This window comes from Dryas octopetala, chromosome 3 (genome assembly GCF_963921425.1).
Source record: "Dryas octopetala chromosome 3, drDryOcto1.1, whole genome shotgun sequence".
NCBI lineage: Eukaryota > Viridiplantae > Streptophyta > Magnoliopsida > Rosales > Rosaceae > Dryas > Dryas octopetala.
Window position 1 is genome coordinate 16,923,417 of NC_141368.1, and position 16,611 is coordinate 16,940,027.

Consider the following 16,611-nt stretch of genomic DNA (forward strand, 5'->3'; position numbering starts at 1 on the left):
TTTGCTTTTTTTCAAACCAAAAGACCCTTATACAAATACATTGTGGCGACCAGACAGTCCTCTTGGCGACCATGTGGTGAGTCGAGTTACTGTAGTAGCCAAACCTTCCTCCATCTTCTTCATGTAGGTTGCAACAGTCATGGAGAGCGACCTCCATTACCGGCCAACACCCATCATCTCCTCTATCTATCTCTCTCCCCTTCTCTCTAAAACCAAATCTTAAAAAAGAAAAAAACACTTCAAAAACCCAAATTTGGGTTTTTCTCTAAATGGGTTGAGAGGGAAGGGGAAAAGAGAGTGACATAGACATAGAAAGAGAAACAAATATGAGATGTCGGTGGGGGAGGTGGAGGATGGTGGTGGGCACAGGCCAGCGACCATCATCTTCTCTCCCATCCCAAATCTTACAAAAAAAAAAATCAAAAACAAAACAAAACAAAAAAAAAATTGAAAACCCAGATCTGGTGGAATGTGCTATAGCCAGATCTAGTTGAATTTTTTGTCGCTACATGGTGGAATTTGTGGTAGCCACATGGTGGAATGTGCTATAGCCAGATCTGGTTGAATTTTTGGTCACCACATGGTCGCGACCAAAAATTCAACCAAATTTGGGTTTTTTTAGAAAAAAACCCATTTAGAGGGTATTGTTGGGTTTTTTGTGGGTTTTGCTGGGTGACGTGAGTTTTTTTTTCATTGGATTTTGCTGAGTTTGCTACTGCATCTGTTGGGTTTACTAAATTTGCTGGGTTTGTTGCATCTACTGGGTTTGCTGCAGCAGCGGGGGATGGGAGCGCCGACAACTAAGACTGCGAGTGGCGCGGCGACAATAGGGCAGTGGTTGGCTTGGGGGGAGGGAGGGGAAGGGCAGTGGTTGGCTGGGGAAGAGTGAAAAAAAACCTATAGTAAAAAAAAAAGTTTTATAAGGAGGGTATTATGAATATTTCAAATGCAAAAGGGTCATAAAAGTTATATTTTGGGATGAGAGGTCAAAATAGTTTATGAAGTATTAAAAGGGTATATTAAATAAAATTTCTTTACTTTTTATGAACATGTTGCGTAGCCATTTTAGTAACATTGGCCCATTTCCTTTGTATATGGGTATAGGCAAGGAGTAAAATTTCGGTTTCGAGGAAATTTTCAATGAAAATTTCGACGGAAATTTTCGATGGAAATTTCGACGGAAATTTTCGTGGAAATTTCGATTAAAATTTCGTGGAAATTTTGATTAAAATTTCGATTTCGACAAAATTAGATAAAAACGACGGAAATTGCTATCAAAATACGGAAATTTTGAATGAAACTTGACCATATGCTTATTTAACATAATATCTACTATATTGATAAAAAACATTGAAGAAACCAAATTATATAGTAAGTTTTATGTAATATAAGATGAATATAATGCGCGCTGGTAGTAAATACTGTTAAAAAAATGGGTCACTAATTAATAATTATATAAATAACACCTCAAATTTATTTATATTACAATTTTAAATCATGAATTAAATAAGTATTCAATACCACATAGAGTTTCTAGCAGGTTCAAAATTTTCGCTGTCTTCAGTATCATCATGTCCAGAGTAGGTGAATTGCGAAAAATAATCACCCCAAGATACATCTCCAGCATAACTTTGCATATAATTCCCAACATGCCAACCGTATGGATCAGGAGGTGGTATTTGTGATGGGATTTGCCCATAGCCATACTCATTTGAAGAGCTACTGCCAGACTCACCTAAGTAAAAGGGATATGGTGGGTAAACTATTGGAGGGTTTTGCCCATAATTGTAATTATCATCTGCTACCCCCATAGAACCAAAAGTGGTGGATAACGAATCCTCTTCTTCTGGTATCATACCCACATTACCTCTTTTCCTGCGATTGTAGTCCTTTCCAATGGCACCAATTTCCCGTCCTGCACGCCTACTCCCATGATCCTCATCTTGTGTTGCATGAGTGTAGTTTTCTTCGCCAGTAAATCGAATGATATCGTATTGATCATCTCCAGTGTTATCTTCATTTCTACCACCACCACCACCCTCACCAGCACCTCTACTTCCACTGTTGGTAGGTGTGTCTGATCCTGTGTTAGAGTTGCCTGATCGAGAAGGATTAGTGGGAACATTTTAAATACTCAACATAAATAATCAAAACTGCAAATTGAATTCAATACTCAACATACACGTATCCAACTAACTGAGTTTAGATTTGTATCTTACAATTATTTAAAATGTTTCTCCTGTTCCTTTGTGTAGGCCAGTGTAGTTATTGTAAATTTGTAATTATGATCTGCTCATCTGCCACAATATTGCAGTAGATCCACATCCACTCTTGTGTGGCTTTGGCTTGGATATATGATCTACTTTCTTCAATTTATATTTTTAGTTGTTCAATTCATCACAAACATAAAAATACATGAAGTATTAAGTATTAACATATTGCTTCTTTATATGAATTATGAAGAAAAATTAATAATACAAAAATGTACAGAAAGATTAAATTTAATAGTACAATACTACAATGTACAAACAAAATGGTAAAGATAGAAATATAGAATATAATCCATTATCCATCTCATATTTATTGCAACTTTGCAAGCAGTAGGCTAGTAGCAGACTAGCAGTACGCCAATACTAGCAGGCATATATATATTATAATATTAATATATACTAATATAGTAATATCCATATTGCAGACTTGCAGACTAATGGAAGTTGCAGTAGCCAGTATCTTACATATATAATATATTATATATATACTGATACAAGATGTCTCGCGCCGATCAAGATCATTATAGATCAATAGATGTATACTACAAACCTTGCAGGGGTCTCGCGCCGAGGAAGAAAGTTACAGAGAAGGAGTTGCAACTTGCAAGCGGAGAAAAGAGAGAGAGTCACGCCGGAGATGGAGTCGCAGGCGAAGAAGAGAGAGAGAGTCTCGCCAGTGATGAGGTAAGGGGAGAGAGATCTTTGGCAGGGGAGAAGACAGAGAGAAGAACTGAAGAAAGATAGATCTAAGTGTGTGGTTGAAAAAGAGAGATCCGAGTGAAAAAGGAGAATACAGCCGTACAGCAAAATTTCGCGAAATTTCGCTTAAATTTCGACGAAATTTCACAGGAATACACTTGAAGGGGGATCGAAATTTCGGCGAAAAATTACCGAAAATTAAGGGTTATGTGATAAAATTTCGGGATCCCAAAAAAACGAAAATTTCGCCAAAATTTTCGAAATTTCACTCCTTGGGTATAGGTAGTATTGTGGCTTACTTCCAAACCTAATTGAGGGTGCGACTTATTCGCCTGCTGAGCTATGAGCAAATGTGAGGTTCATCCTCACAATAGCTTTTTAGGTAAATTACTAAAAAGTCTATTTTAGAGCCATTTGTACCCAAAAAAAAAAAAAACTTAAAAAGTTTGAATAAGAAATAAGTCCACTTTATACAAATAAGTTCACGTTATGTTTTATTTTATGGATTTTTTATTTTTCAAAAAAACTAAGCAAATTACTACTATCACACTGTCTGCCCATGCCTCCGGCAATAATTGCCACTGTCGTAGAGTGACAATTAATAGAGTATTTTTGCAATTTAAATAGTTACTGTGTGATTGCCACTACCAAATAGTGGCAAGGAGAATTTTTCCTTTTGCCAATGTGGCCGGAGTCATCGGAAATCAGAGGGAGCGACCGTGGGTTTCAGTGCTTCGTTCCAACGGCTACGGTGGTCGATTGGACTGTGTCACAATGGCTGAGTTGCGGTAGATTTTGGCAGGAAGACTGGCTTAGTACCGGTTTTTTGCAACTGAGCCAGGTTGTTCTTTGGGTTCTAGATTTGGGTTTTAAAAAAAAAAAAAAAAAATTGCAGGATATAATATGTAAGACTGGGGCAATGTGGACTTGTAACACCTTGACGATTTTTTTTTATATTAACCAATTTGATATGTGTTTTGGAACTTATGTTACACTTACCACATTTTTATACTATAATTTCATATTATTTTACATGACATTCATACATTGGACACTAAAAATAAAAAAATAAAACCTAAAAAATAAAAAGGAAATACCCTTCCAATAAAGTAATGACACATCAAGTAAGATACAAATGTGCAAAAAAAAATATAGAACAATTAGCATTATTGTATATTTATTGTTAGCTTATTACCTATTTGCCTGCTTTCTGCATTGTAGTAGACCGATGGTACATCTAATTAATTGGGGATTTGACCTAGTTTGATAGAAACATCCTTAGGCTCGCAATGTGGACTTTCACTTTTGCTAGGAGCATTCTTATCCTCGGTCTGAACATGATGTGGTTGTCCTATCCTTCAAGGCTTCAAGGCGTTGTGTTCTTTTGAGGATTCAACACTTTTTGTTGTCACAGATTCAAAGTAGTAAATTCTATTTCAACAAAGCCAACGACACTTGATGAAAAGCCTTGAATTAGTCTTAGTGTTCACGCATTCAAGGACAAAGGCCTACAACTAAAAATCAACGTCCTAAACAAACTTTGCTCTGTGGAAGCAGAAGTAAATCTTAACAAGTCGTGCTCTACCATAATTTCCGAACCGATCGATTTTTGGGTTTTGGAAAACAATTTTTCAATTCGAAATCCAAAAATCTGAACTGAAAAATTCCAAAAGAGAAAGTTTTGGGATTAATCAAATTTTACCGATAAGTACATACAGGAGGAAGCTTCTTCAAGTAAGAATGTTTTTACTTGAAGACAAGTAAGAACATTCTTTCTAGGTATCACTCCACAATGAAGTTCAATAATCGGAATTATCCATTTTTTAGGTCATTCCTTGAGGGTTGAATCTATAAAAAATTAATCAGGTAATTGTTTGGTCATCTAAACTGTGTAGACAAATACAGTCTATCAAATAAAATTAAAACTATGTTGACACTAATAAACTGGCTAAATAGTTTCCAATTGAGTTGATTTTTTTAAGAGTGATTTTTGAATGATGCTCTAAAATATGAACAGTTTTGATTATTAAATTATAGGGCCAGAGAGAATGTTTTTATTTTTTATTTTTTTTAAGTAAGGATATCCTTATTTTAAGCTTCCTTTTATATCTAATGGACATTCTCAAACTTATTGAATTGTTAAATCCTAATCTTCCAACACCTTCTCTCACCGTCCCCCAATATCACCAAGACCCCATATATCTTTGACTATGGTGACCAAGGAGTCGGTGGTGGTTATTGAGTAGTGGTGGAGAAGGGTTTGAGGAGGTGATGAATATGGAGGAGAGAGGAGAGAGGAGAGAGGAGAGAGGAGTGGGAAAGGTGGAATGGGCAGCCGAAGGAAAGTTGTGGATTTTACAATTTTTTTTTTTTTTAGTTGGATTTCAATGTTTTCACACATTTTTAAAATATTTTTATCTATTTGGTACAAATGTGCCTTCAACATTAGTATAAAGAATGGGTCTCATGTGCGCGCCAAGTAGGTGGTTAACATATGACTTGACTATCAATGTAACAAAGGGACAACATTGTTATCATCTCATTGACCCTATACCACAGGGTTTAACATTGGAATGTTTTATAAAATATGGACCAAAGTGTTGTTAGACCAAACCTCAAGGTGCAAAATGTAATTGATCCTATATTTAAGTAATAATGTCATAAACCAAAGAAAAACCAAAAATAAATTGAAGATCAACCGAAAACCAAAGTACTAAGTAATGAAATTACCATGATACACCGAAAAAAAAAAAAAAAACAAAAAACGAAAAATTACCAAAATTGAAATATACTAAATTTTTGGTTTTGCTTTCAGTAAATCTCATTACTGATTCGAACCAACCAAGTGACAACCCTAGATGACACGCACCTAATGATATAGTGCCTTTATATCATTAGGGACTGTTTATACCATACTAGGTCTCATGGTTTTTTTCCTTTAAGATTTCCCACTTTAAAATCATTGGTGTTGATTAGTGCGAATTGGTTGCTTTACTGTTATAATTGGTTTGTCAAGTTAATCTCGGCTGCATGTTTATTGAATTGGTAGAAGGCTTAAAATTGGTTAAAATTAGGTTAAGCCTACTCAATGGTACTCTCAAACCAACCAAAACAGACGCATCATTCTTTCTCCCAATGGTTCATAATGAGTCTTTTATCGTCTAAATTTTGTAATTTTCAATTATTCCAACATCAATTCAATTTTCTAACTTATCCATTCCCATTTGTCTTGTGTGAAATTATTCAAATTCAACTTTGCTAATTAATCCATTCAAATTCAATTTTCTAATTAATCCATTCCCATATAATCTTCAAGATCTCAACTTGTAAAAAAGTATGGACCCGAAACTTTGCTTCTAGACCATTTAGCACTTCGTTAAGTCAAAAAGTATGGACCAGATAACAAGCCGTTCAAATAAATGAGATTTTACCTAGCTAAAGGGCCTGTTTTTAAACATAGCACAATAATCCACATCATGGTTTCTACAACAGACCGCAAAATAATGATCTAATACAAGGAAAAACATAAACAAAAATTAATATGCAATCAAAGTCGGCAATACGAAAACATGTAAATATAGGCCTGCCAATCAACGAAAGGAACAGTAGCTGGTTTTTTCTACAAATCCTTAGTTTTCTCCAATGTTTTATTATTTGGGAAGAAGTTACTTTTTGTACACCTGCTTTTCCAGAAAACTATTATATCATATCTGCAAGAATAGTCCAAAACAAAAAAACATTAAATTTCATGACTGAGAAATAAAATAAAATTAAACACCCCCAATATCAACCCCCAGTCCCCACCCATGGGAAAAATAAAATAAAATTAATGATCAATCCCAACATTTCTGGCAAAGCAACCTGAAGCAGTTTCAGAGACGTAACATCTGAGCTTTGCGTCCAGAGCATTCTCTAGCATGACATCTTCTCATCTTATGAAGCGAACCCGAGTCATGAGCTGTTCAGCCACAGAAAAAAACAAAAAAAACAAAAAAAAAAGGAAAACAAATTACGTAACCAATAGATGTAGGGAATAAAGAATTTTAACAAAAATTACATTCAACCAAACAAATGCACAAACGGTTCATTTGAGCCTAAACAACAGGATCAATGGGCGGCACAAACAAAAGGTATCTTTTGCATCAGGACAATGGTCTATATTTTATAAAGTCCCTCTAAAGAAAAAGAAAGTTCTAGATATTTCCTTTTTTGGGGCTACATTGGATGAGATCGAATCATTAACCTATCCTAATGCTAAACCATTTCCCACACTCCCTCTCCACTTGGCTAAACCTAAGGGCTTCTTGATAAATTCAACTTTGTATGTAATTAGCAGAGATGCTAAAGAACAAGAATAATTGAATGCCTGATAGTTGAAGGAGCAGTAACAGCCAGAAATCCAGACAAAAATGTCATTAAAAGAACAGGAAATTCAGAGGCAAAACAAATTTGCATATTGAAGTGGTGACGCCACTACTCAATTCATCTCATCCTTGAAATTGGACAAGAGGAACGGAGGCAAGTTGCTTAGTTAAAAAGCAGATCAGAGGCAATCACCTCTTCTTCTAGATCTAAAGTCAACCAGCTTCCTCTTCTTGTGGTAGAAACAACAACTCAAATGTTATATTTTTTTTCTTTGGTTGGAAACAAAATTTTCTTTCAATCAATTCAACAGTACAATCTCTGTGGACAAGTTGTCCACTTTAGACTGTACAACAGTGAAAGCTAGACTACAATACAATGCAATTTCTTCAAAGAAACAGAACCTTAAACCTAAACCCATAACTAGAACATCAAAGAAAAACTGCTTTCCAACAAGTGAAAAGAGCCAGAAAAGGGTATATCCCGAAATTCAGAAGACACTGAAGCACAAAGTGATGACCAAGATTTAACTTCCCATAACACCTCTCCTACCCCAATATAGTTCAGAAAAATCCTATTGTTTCTTTCTAGCCATAAACCCCAAAATACTGCAATCACACTACAGCCCCTCAAATTTAGCCTTCTTACCACCACCAAAGACTTGTGCCTTTCACAAAACAGAGAAGAGCACCCATCTGGAATTGCCCAACTCGCATTTCCTCCCCTAAACAATCTCAGCCACAACCTTAAAGCTTCAACTCGCATTTCCTTCCCTAAACAATCTCAGCCACAACCTTAAAGCTTTAGGAAAATGAAGAAACACATGACCTAGGTTTTCTCTCCCACTTTTACAAAATATAGACCAATGTGGTGGTGAACAAACATTTGGTCTCCTCCTTTGAATCACATTACAGGTCTTAAGACTCGTAACCCTGCCAAAAGCAACTAACCAAGAAAAAACATGTACCTTAAGGAGCACCTTTGTCTTCCACATCAATAAAGCAGGATGAAATATGGAAAGATGGATTGTCACATAAATGTCTAAAATATGATTAACAAGAAAAGCTCCCTAATGATTCTAAGCTCCATCTTCTAGCATCTGATCTAGCAGGAAAAATAAAATATTCCCCAGTATAGACAGCAAGAAGTAAGCTCCCCAACTTCCATATCATCTATATTTCTCCTGAAGCCGAAATCTCAGGTTAATGGAACTAAATAAGTGTCTACAATTCTAGCAATGGAACTACCCAAATGTCATATTCTGTAGCACATAGGGAAAACATAATTCTGCCGTATTTTTTGTTAATTGGACACAGGTAAACTCAAGTAAAACTGTAGAACTTCAGCCTAACTAAATGGGGGGTGGTTAGATGAACTCTCTTTAGTCATTAAACCATCCCTGTGGTAAAGTACTTTAAAGGATCCTTAGAAACCATATCCTCCCTCACAATGTTCACCCATGTCATTTTTGGCCCATAGTTTTTTCGATCCTTTTGGCTCAAACCAAATTGAGCTATCTAACAGGTATTTAAAGCCCTTCTTCGCACCTAACTGAACCATCCCATGTGACTCCTCTTCACAATAACCTAAGTACGTGCTCCCCAACCTTCAATGAATATCTTCATTCATGATTCATCCATCAACTAAGCATCCTCATCTTAGCTATGCTAATTTCATGAGCATTTTTCTCTTAATTGCTTGACTAGTTGACGTTCCTTTCCATAAACTCATAAAGCATAGCTAGCCCTATACTAATCCTATAAAATTGGGCTCTATTTTATATTTTTATCTATCATTTACCATATGTAACAGTATTACAAATGCAGGGAGGCCAATGGGTCAGCAGAAAATACGAATATAAGCTAAAATTCATTCAATGTTGTATGAGCATTACAAGCTGGAAGATCATCTGCCATTTTAAAGAAAGAAAAAAAAAAAAAAAGAAGAAGTGAAAAAGCAGAAGCATAAAGGAAACATAGCAGGACTTCATAGATCCCAAATAAAAGGCAAAAAGCTAAAAGTTATGGCCTTCGGAAAATACTTTTACATTTAAATACTATCCCATCATTCAACATTCACAAATGAGAAAATTTAAACCAACTTACATATTTTCTTTACCTCCAGCCGCTGATTAAGTCAATGACACATTCTTCACTCAAGTACAATACACAATTGGGGTTGCAAAATTTAACTAAATGCGTCTAATAAAATTGAGGTGAGCGAAAGAAATCAATACCTTTTTGCATGTTGTTATGATGCCGAAATTGCTTTGTACCCTTCCTTCTCTAGTGTCTCTGCTAGGGAGATATCACCTGTCCTCAAAATCTTCCCATCCTCCTATAAAATCAATTATTTAAATAATTAGATCAATACTGAAAGAGAATACAGCTTGTATGGAAGAGGATAGATGATGCCGACAATATCAAATACCTTTTCTTTGCCTTGATAGGAAAGGTATTTGATATGGTTGCTCTGTATAATTTCTTACAAGGCAACCATATCAAATACCTTTTCTATGCCTTCTAAAATGTTTTCATATAGCAAAAGAACAACTTTATTTTCCAGGTTTGGTAAATAAAGTAACAGCCTATAGCTCCAAAGTCATGCCCATTTCATATATTTTAAATGCGACAGGCACCTATCTTGATTGTATTGATCTACTATGGGGTTTCTATAATCAAACCCTCCAATCATGCCCACCCTGTTCCCCCACAAATAAAAAAGAAAAAGGACAGACAACTCCTGAGGAAAAATTACATTAACCATGTGCTATTTGTGCCCAAAAAAATTACACTAAAAACTTCTCCAGCATATTATATGGCAAAATATGAATTTTTCATTCTTTCCCAGGGGGAATAGCAATGGCATCAATTATGCAATCAGTGGTATTTTTTGGCATTCTATCCACTAGAACGATAACGCATTGCTTTTATGGAGCCTTAACCATAAAGATAGCAATGCAAAAATCTAAGCCATGTGTTTGTTTATGCAGTCCGAGATAAATTACTAGACACATGAAACTAATAAACTTATTTACAGGGGTGTGATACTTTATGGGACAAGCCTTTTTATTTGTTCTTTTTTGTTTTTTTGTTTTTTTGTTTTTGTTTTGTTTTTTTGCTTTTTATTTGTTTTCTTTTTGTTTTCTAATTTCAAAAGACTAATTCATGCAAAGATACCCAAAACCCCTCTCATCCATGTAAGTTTTCATATCCTCCAATGACTTACCATAATATGGATACATGTTGGCTTTATAAATTCTAGAAGTCGCAGATAATGAGTAATCATCAATGCAGAAGTTTTTGGAGTCAGAAGCCCATTAACTGCCTTTGCTACATCTCGAAGTGCATCAACATCCAACCCAGAATCAATTTCATCCAATATAGCCAAGTCTGCCCCCAAAACCTGCATTAAGCAGAAGCATTTGCATATATGAAAGACAAAAAGTATATCATAAACAAATACAAAGGAATTTGGTTTCTTTTTTCAACAAGTATTAAGTAACCATTTTGTATTCATCAACTTGCCATGGATCGCCCACACCAAGAGAGAGAGAGAGGGAGGGAGGAAGTTAAAAAGTTTTGTAACAGGCAAAATTCAGTTGGAACAGTGAAGACTTCAGCCATTCTGCCACCTTCCAACAATCAGGAAAAACAAAAGCGCCTAACTCCAAGACCAAGGGTTTACAACCTATTTAAAATCTTAATACCATAGGTTAGTAATCTCTTCACAAAAATATTTTCAGGTTAGTAAACAATTTTCCATACCCTTCCATTAGTCTAAAAATATTATAATTGCACTAAATAGGTAGCACATAGTCACACACCAGACATTTTTTAAAAAATAAAGTTTTGGTCAATATGACACAGCAAGAAGATATACTAAGAATGACAGCCATACCGCCAGTTGTAAAATCTCATTGCGCTTCCTTTCACCTCCACTAAAGCCTTCATTAACATTTCTATTAAGGAAGTCTGTCTTCATGTTCACAAGATCAAGTTTTGGAAAGATATAAGCATAGAACTGCAAGGACATAAAGATAGCAATGAATCATTAAACCAGAGACATCAAACAACTGCTATGAGAATAATTTGTTTGGCTCATTAGTTAGGAAAATAAAATAATAGCAGCAATTCTGAAGGAAAAATGTAAAAGGTTCATATAATTAAAATTATAACTGCATAAAAATCCTGACTTTCAAAAGTGTAACCTTCGAGAATTTATCAGTCAATAATACACTATATCTAAAAGGTGGCCAGGAGAATATGTCGTCAATGTTTCTTTCTACACATCTTCCATTGAAATTCCAGAAAATGAAAAGAGTAGAATTATTCTGATTTGCATGTTATAGCCTGTCCTGAACAGAAATATGGAGACTACACAATTCCAATTCACAGATTGATTTGTATGATTACACTAGATAACGCAATGCAGCCTATATTGAGTTTAGTATATTAACGTTGTAAAGCAAAAAGTGTGAACAGATTTTTGTTTTACTATTTTCTTTCTACACAGGGATCACTTATTTCCACTACAATATTCGAAAGTAATTGGTTCAATGAGTGTATGATAAATATTTTAAACGAATAAGGTGGTACTAAGAATATTTTACCTCAATTGGTCCAAGCTCCGGCAGCCCAAGTTTCTTTCTCCGGGCATTGTAAGCCATGTTAAGGAAATCAATATTACTCACACCTGGGATTTCAACTGGGGACTGGAAACTCATAAAAAGCCCCGCAAGGGACCGCTCTTCGGCCGCCATTTCCAGCAAGTCCTGCCCTTTAAACACAACGCTACCTCCTGTAACTTCGTATTCCGGGTGCCCAACTAGAACCTATAAATGTAAATTTACTTTTCCATATGAATTAATAAATAAAGACCAAACGCAGAGAAAGCCCTTCAGAATAAAGTAGGTACCTTGGCGAAAGTGCTTTTCCCTGAACCGTTCTTTCCCATTACAGCATGAACCTCTCCTTCGTAGACGGTGAGGTTAACGCCCTTGAGAATTTCCTGCTTGGATTCGGTAATCACGGCTCTTAGATCTTTGACTTGGAGCAGGAGCTTCTTCTCGCCTTGACTGCCTGAAGTTTCCGGAGAATCAACGGTGGAGGAGAGGCTGCTGGCGTTCACCGGTGTGAGAGGCCGGCGGTGGTTTAAGCGCGATCGGAGGAGAGGACGGAGGGCAGGAAGCGTAAGAAATAGGGAGTTGGAGGGTGAATATTTGAGACAAGGAGAAGAAGGTTGTGTTGGCGAGGGAAGACTGCAAGACGGGTGATGAAATAGCGACAGGGCCATTGTCTCTCTCAGTGGCAGACCGAATTTCGTAAAATGAGTTTTCAAACATCCAAATCTGCACACACACAAAAGTATTATCATTCCAAATCCAAGATATTCAATAATTCAAATAGGACAATCAAGTATTGATAATCAAGTTGCCATAATCAAATAGGAAAACCCAGAACATAGTAGACTCAGTCACTCAGAGAAATGAAAACCCAGAAAAAACCCAGCAAGATTACCAGTCGCCGCTGCCCAGTTCTTCTCGCCGCTGCCCAGTTCTTCAGACAAGGAGGAGCTTCCTAGTACAAGCTGTGTTTTGTTTTCGCGTCTTAGGTTCTTAGATAAGCCTCCACTTCCTCGTGGGTTTCGCAGCTTTCGCTAAGCCACCTAAGAAGGGCTCATTTAAGAGTGAAACTTACCTGCCCCCGGGATATCACTAGGTGGTATCCCATCATCTCTTTTCTCTCTATCTCTCTCCTCTCTCCTTTTTTTTCTCTCTCTTCTTTCTTTCTCCCTTTCTCTCTTTCTCTCTCCCTGGTGACACCACACAGGTGGCATCCCAGGGACAAGTAAGTTTTACTCCTCATTTAAATTAAAGAGGATTCACTGACTTCATTTTTTAAGCCGAATGGCTTAAAATTAAACTTTTTGGTTTACATCACATGTAATCCAATTTTACATAATACATTTTTATTTTATTATGATTTAATATGTAGAGAATTATACTTTATTTTGTTATTATAAAATAAGTAAAAAAATATATTTTATAATTTGGTAAAACTTTCTTAAATAATGTAATATTATTTTAAAATTTAAACATTTATAATAAATTGTACAACACTAAAACATAAGAAATCTGAAGTTAAATTGGCTCACACTCACTGCTTGTAGGTTTTGCAAGTCTTTTGTAGGGCTTGCAGGAGCGCAGTCGAAGGTCATAGATTTTGGAATTTGGTGGAAATATAAATCGAATGGCTGTACAAGTGTACAGCCTGTACGGGTTACTTTATTTTGTTTTGTTGTGTTATTTATTTACTTTTTTTTCAAGCCGACACTTCCGTCCAAACGAACGAAAATACTTGAGTCCTGGACTCGTGGGGTGTCACTCTATTTCACCCCAATGAACAATGTGCATGGAACAATCCTATTCTTAGACTCTTTAAAGACACTTACCAAAAGTTTGGTCAAAAAAGAAAAAAGAGACTTACCCAACTGTTTATTATACACACACCCTCATAGTTTTTTATGTAAATAATTATAAACCCCCAAATCATAATCTAATAAATTCATAGCCTCCACCCATTATTATGATTATTTCATAACCCCTTCTTTTGCTTAAATGTTTCCCTAAACCCCCTAAGTCAACACATGTTGACTGGTATTTAACTTTATTTTTTGGTAAATACCGGTTGTGCCCTTTTTTTGGTTTCGCCCATACACAACAACGGAACAACCATACACAACAACCATTCTCTCTCTCTCTCTCTCTCTCTCTCTCTCTCTCTCTCTCTCTCTCTCTCTCTCTCTCTCTCTCTCTCTCTCTCTCTTCCTGGAAATGACGAATAGAAAAACCCATCAACACCAAACAGTCACCGGCCAGCAGCACGAGCTCTTCCTCCTCCTCCTCCGATCTTCCTCCTCCACTGTCACCAAACCATACCCGAGATCTTATCTCGCCGAGGCCGATCTCCCTCGCCGGCGATCCGTCAATTCCGGCGACGACGAGGTGTCGGACCGGTTGGGTTCTTCTCGCCTCTTCCTCCTCTATCTATCCATGGCCTTTTCTTTCCCATAAAATCCACAGAAACCCAAATGCAGCCCGAAGTCCGATCGTCATCTCCGGCGGTGACTTTGCGATTCCGGCGACGTCGCAGCCGCTCTCCACTTCCAGAAGCTTCCTCTCGACGTGGTGAGTGTGATGGTGGTCTCCAATTCTCCAACTGACCACCGTGGACGGCGAATCGACGCCGAGAAGGTCTGAGACTTATCGCCGCCGTTGCCGGCGATTCCGGCGGCGGATTGAAGTGGTTCCGGTCTCATTCTTCTCCCCTTGATAGTCTCTCTCTACTGGTATACAAATTTTGGTTCAATTGCATTGAATTTCAAAAGCCCTAATTTGAAAACCCTAATTTGAAATTGATTTGTGAATATGTTTATGAAATGTATAATTTGTGAATCTATTTTAATTGAATTTGTTATTAATCGGATAGAAATGTGAGTTTTTTTAATTGATTTATAAGTATATACAAATTTACTTCATTTATTGATTAAACAGTTTCAGTTCGTGAAACATGAGTTTTAAATGAATTTTGAATGAAATTATGGTTCTGAAATATGATGAATCAAATTTGCAGGTAGAAACAGATCGAGGCAGTGGCGGCTGTCGTGTACTCGTCGCGCGTGAGGTGATTGGACGACGTTGTATTGTTGGCTACTCCTCTCATCTCAATGACTTGTTGTATTGTTGTTTTTTTTTTTTTTTGATAAGGTTGCTGTGTTCTTTTTAGTGAAACGGAATTCAGTAAAGGTGTAACTGTTTTAGTGAAGTGTAATTGTTTTAGTAAAGGTGTAATTGTTTTTTAATTAAGGTGTAATTGCATTGTAGTCGAGGTGTAATTGTTTCATCACTTAATTCAGTTTCTTAATTCAGTTTCATTAAGTGAATTCATAACTGAATTCTTCAATTTAGTGTAACTGAATTTCTGAAATTCAGTTTCAGTGTAATTGAATTCTTGAAATTCAGTTTCAGTGTAACTGAATTTTTGAAATTCAGTTTTAGTGTAATGAAATTCAATTTCATTGTTTGATTTTAGTTTTAGTGAAATATTGAGTTTTAGCAAAAACTTCAATTCCAGAAAAAAAAAAATAATAATAAGTTTCACCAAAATTCAGTTACAGTGACGTCAGCACTTGTCAGCATGCGTCAGCGCGCGTCAGAAGGGTAATTTAGGATTATAAGTTTTAGGGGGTTTTGAAAGAGTTTCTAGATGGGTGGAGGTTTAGACAAATTTTTTTGGTGATTAGGGTGTTTAAAATTAGGCACTAATAGTTTTTTAGACATCCACACATTACAACTGTTTATTATATTTTAAAGTAAATTAACATAAATTCATAAAAAATTGTAAGTTTTACTCATAAATTTATATAAAAGATTTATTTATTTTTAAGCCACAAAGAATGACTTAAAATTTAACTTTTTTCTTGACGTCGTATGTAGGGGTGGGCATTAATACCGAAAATACCGAAACCGTCTCGTTCCGTCCCGAAATTTTGTTCCTTCATCCCGTCCCAATCTCATCCCGTCCCGTTCTTAAATGGGACGGGAACGGTTCTGATGTTTGAAAACCATCTCGTCCCGTACCGTCCCGAATTAATTATATTTTATTTATTATTATTATTTTTTTATTTTTTTCTCTTTCCAACCATTTAATTATTATTTAAAATTTTAAAACTCTCTCTCTCTCCCCAACCCAACCCGTGACTTTTTCTTTCCTCTCTCTTCCTTTTTCTTTCCTTCTCTCTTTCCTTTTTCTTTTTTCTACCTTCCTTCTCCTTTCCTTCTCTCTCCAGCCCGTGCCTTCACTTCTCTATTCCTTCTTCTTCTTTCTTCTTCTTTCTCCCTTCCTTCTCTCTCCAGCCCGTGCCTTCACTTTCTTTTCTTCTCTTCATTTCTCTTCCTTCTCACTTCCTCCATCTCTCTCTCGCGACCAGCACCTGTCCAGCCACCCCAGCCACCTAGCCACCTTAAACTCGAGCCACCCAACCACTTCCAGCCCATGCGCGACCCAGCCCAGTCACCCACCTCGCCGTCCGGCCACTTTCCCAGCCACCCAGCCACCTATTTTTCTTCTTTTCTTCTTTTTGTCTGGGATCGGGTTGGTACCGAACCCGTATCGAATTGGTTTGGTCCGAGACGAGACGGTACCAGAGCTCCAAAACGCCCACCCCCGTCCCGTACCGATCCCGAATCCAAAGCATGAGATGGGAACGGGATGAGGTT

General features: G+C 36.6%; 1 protein-coding gene and 1 long non-coding RNA gene across 2 annotated transcripts; both read right to left on the bottom strand.

Annotated features, from left to right (window-relative positions):
* Nucleotides 1–1,439: 1,439 nt before the first annotated feature.
* LOC147291424 (uncharacterized) lies at nt 1,440–2,995 on the bottom strand. The gene is made up of 2 exons (XR_015121501.1): nt 2,821–2,995; nt 1,440–2,098 (listed from the first exon to the last, which is right to left on the bottom strand). It is a non-coding gene; the product is annotated as an uncharacterized LOC147291424 (long non-coding RNA).
* Nucleotides 2,996–6,416: 3,421 nt separating this feature from the next.
* Nucleotides 6,417–12,977, bottom strand: NAP7 (non-intrinsic ABC protein 7). The gene is made up of 8 exons (XM_086238517.1): nt 12,851–12,977; nt 12,249–12,681; nt 11,944–12,165; nt 11,232–11,354; nt 10,560–10,736; nt 9,568–9,668; nt 6,831–6,927; nt 6,417–6,679 (listed from the first exon to the last, which is right to left on the bottom strand). Exons 2-6 carry the CDS (start codon nt 12,624–12,626, stop codon nt 9,582–9,584), a joined length of 987 nt encoding a protein of 328 aa, XP_086094643.1. The 5' UTR covers nt 12,627–12,681; nt 12,851–12,977; the 3' UTR covers nt 6,417–6,679; nt 6,831–6,927; nt 9,568–9,581.
* Between the last annotated feature and the right edge of the window lie 3,634 nt (nt 12,978–16,611).

What these genes read in the sequence shown, in the direction of transcription:
- NAP7 (XM_086238517.1), bottom strand. Translation starts at nt 12,626, where the DNA reads ATGGCCCTGTCGCTATTTCATCACCCGTCTTGCAGTCTTCCCTCGCCA. An exon ending in GGAAAAGCACTTTCGCCAAG is followed by an intron (nt 12,166 to 12,248) that starts GTACCTACTTTA and finishes TTACATTTATAG; the next exon opens with GTTCTAGTTGGGCACCCGGA. An exon ending in CAACATGTATCCATATTATG is followed by an intron (nt 9,669 to 10,559) that starts GTAAGTCATTGG and finishes TTGATTTTATAG; the next exon opens with GAGGATGGGAAGATTTTGAG.